We start from the raw sequence: 2,398 nt of genomic DNA on the forward strand, positions 1-2,398 counted from the left end.
AAGCCAAGGTCAGCTCATCTCGGGGAGGTCAGAGGTTGCAAGAGAAAGAACTTGGACAAACACACAAGCCACCTCTTCATTTACTGTAAAATCCTGTTTAATGTGTAACATTTCAGGCAGACAGAGGCCTTGGGAACCAGAGGCAGGGGCGGCCCTGAACCACCCCCACTCCAATTTATCTGCCTGCTTCTCCTCCCTCCCTAACTCCCTCCCCCAGAAATGGCCTTCTTCTCCTTGTCTTGTCCTGGTGGGGCTGGCTCGTGCTGTCCCTCCTTGTCTTGGGCTTAGCTCCCCTCCCTTCTCCACCCACACGCCACAGCAGCCCCTCTATCTTGCTCGCTTGCAGCCCTCCCCCACTAATGTGACTAGCAATAGAGTATCCGACAGCACCAGGTTAAGATTAGTTTCAGAATTGGATATGCTGTCAGATCATCCTGTCCCTGGTCCCCAGCAGTCCCAGGGAGAGAGAAGAGGAAGTGGGGGGGGGGGGTTGCAGGCAGGAAGAGCTGCCCACATCCCCAGTAACCTTGAGCAAGGGTGGCGGTTGAGTTGGCCACCTGCTCCTCACCGGTTTAACTCCTCAGACTGAAGGCCCTGGGAAGGAAGGGGGAGGGAGGGTGGGGAGGCAGGAAGGGATGGGGTAATCCTAACAGAGGCCTGTGCACCAGCACGGGAGTAGGGGAGGCAAAGAGGGAGCAGACCCCAGGGCAGGCAGGGTGTGGGATGGGAGGTTGCCTGGTCTGTGGCATCAGCAGGCAGAGCAGCGGTCACTCTTCTCCGCTAGCCCGGCCCCGGTGCCTGGGCTGCGGCGCAGTATGTCTTTCAGGGAGCCATCCTGCTCGCTCAGCAGCTTGTTGATCTCATTCTGCTTGTACTCAGGTGAGAGGCGGTGGCCAAAGCCCGAGCCCTTGCGGGAGGGTGGATTGGAACGGCGCTGGGCTCGGCGGGCGCAGGCCCGGATAATGAGGTACACCACCTCAGCCACATTGAGGATGATGCAGATACCGGAGGCAGCCAGCATGAAGACAGTGAAGACAGTCTTCTCGGTGGGACGGGACACGAAGCAGTCCACAGTGTTGGGGCAGGGATAGGCCTCACACTTAACTAGCCGCACCATGGCATAGCCAGGGTAGAGCAGGTAGAAGACATACATGAAGACAGCTTCGAAGAGCAGCCGGAACACCACGCTGATCACATAGGTCCACCATAGTGTCCCTGAGATGTGCACCTTGTGCCTCTTGACCTCTTCCAGGTGGATGGGGTCCCCGTGGCCCTCCAGCCGCAGCATTTTCTTCTCAATGTGTTGCTGGTGAGCCACATGCATGGCCACGAGGAGGGCCGGGGTAGACACCAGGATGAGCTGCAGAGCCCACAGACGCACATGGGAAATGGGGAAGAAGTGGTCGTAGCAGACGCTGTTGCAGCCGGGCTGCAGGGTGTTGCAGATGAAGGAAGACTTCTCATCACCCCATACACTCTCCGCAGCCACCACCAGCACCATGATTCTGAAGATGAAGATAACCGACAGCCATACTCGGCCAATGGCAGTGGAGTGTCGGTTCACGCCGCTCAGCAAAGTGTACAAACCCGTCCAGTTCATCCTGCCTCATTCACACCTGCAAGACATGAGCCACCAGCAAGCTGTGAGAAGCCAGGCCAGGAAGCCGGCCACCATCGTGCCGCCTGACTGGCACTCTTCCATGGGCCAGTGGCAGCGCAGGAAGGCTTTCCTCTTCACCCCCATCTTCCTCACCAGCCTCTCCTCCTCATTCGCTGGGGTTTACCTCCCCAAGACCCATCCCCCTTCTTCATTCTTTCCCTCCAGCACCTTTCTTTGCCAGGACATTTCAATCTGCTCTCAGCCATCCCCTCTGGCTCACCATCTCCCCCTCCCAGCTCGTTTATCTCTGGACCTGGGCTGAACCCCATCAAGCCCATTACCTTGGGGAGCGCCTATCCCTGAGGCCACCCAGACAGGTTCCCTATGGTCTCATGTCTGTGCAGGGGGAGTGGTCCCTGGGTCCGCGCCTGCGTCCCAATTCATCGCCGCCCGGTGCTGGGGAGTCATATGCTGCTTTATACCCAGTGTCTGCACAATAGGACCTTTGTGGGGCTCTGAACAACGCCCTTTAGAATTCAGATCAAACGCCCTGACTTCCGCCCACCCTCCACACAGAGCACTTGTGTCCCAGCGCCGGACACCCAGCCTGCACCCACCTGTTCTGTGCCCGCCCGGTCCATCGCCGCACCGCCCCATGGCCCCACCAGAAGAATGAACATGGCGGGGGAGGGAGAGGGCAGACAGACAGGTGCATGTGACAGCGGACCCTAGGCAACCAGGAGGCTCTGAACTGAGACCCTCCCTCATAGCCCTATTGGAAACTTGGGGGTCAGTGGC

The 2,398-nt window shown here is 58.7% G+C and overlaps 1 protein-coding gene across 2 annotated transcripts; it reads right to left on the minus strand.

The window, feature by feature from the left end:
* Nucleotides 1–223: 223 nt before the first annotated feature.
* Nucleotides 224–2,052, minus strand: GJB1 (gap junction protein beta 1). Of its 2 annotated transcripts, none has more exons than XM_041002141.1 (2): nt 1,942–2,052; nt 224–1,616 (listed from the first exon to the last, which is right to left on the minus strand). In XM_041002141.1, the coding sequence occupies exon 2, from the start codon at nt 1,598–1,600 to the stop codon at nt 749–751; it is 852 nt and encodes a 283-aa protein (XP_040858075.1). In that variant the 5' UTR covers nt 1,601–1,616; nt 1,942–2,052; the 3' UTR covers nt 224–748. The 2 variants fall into 2 exon arrangements, with proteins under 2 accessions (XP_040858075.1, XP_040858084.1); XM_041002150.1 differs by lacking the exon at nt 1,942–2,052 and having other exon boundaries at nt 237–446; nt 842–1,600.
* Between the last annotated feature and the right edge of the window lie 346 nt (nt 2,053–2,398).

The sequence above is a fragment of the Ochotona curzoniae genome, unplaced genomic scaffold (genome assembly GCF_017591425.1).
Source record: "Ochotona curzoniae isolate NIBS_2020 unplaced genomic scaffold, NIBS_Ocur_1.0 contig_1274, whole genome shotgun sequence".
Lineage (NCBI taxonomy): Eukaryota > Metazoa > Chordata > Mammalia > Lagomorpha > Ochotonidae > Ochotona > Ochotona curzoniae.

Excerpts from the sequence above, each read along its gene's own strand:
- GJB1 (XM_041002141.1), bottom strand. The coding sequence starts at position 1,600 with ATGAACTGGACGGGTTTGTACACTTTGCTGAGCGGCGTGAACCGACAC.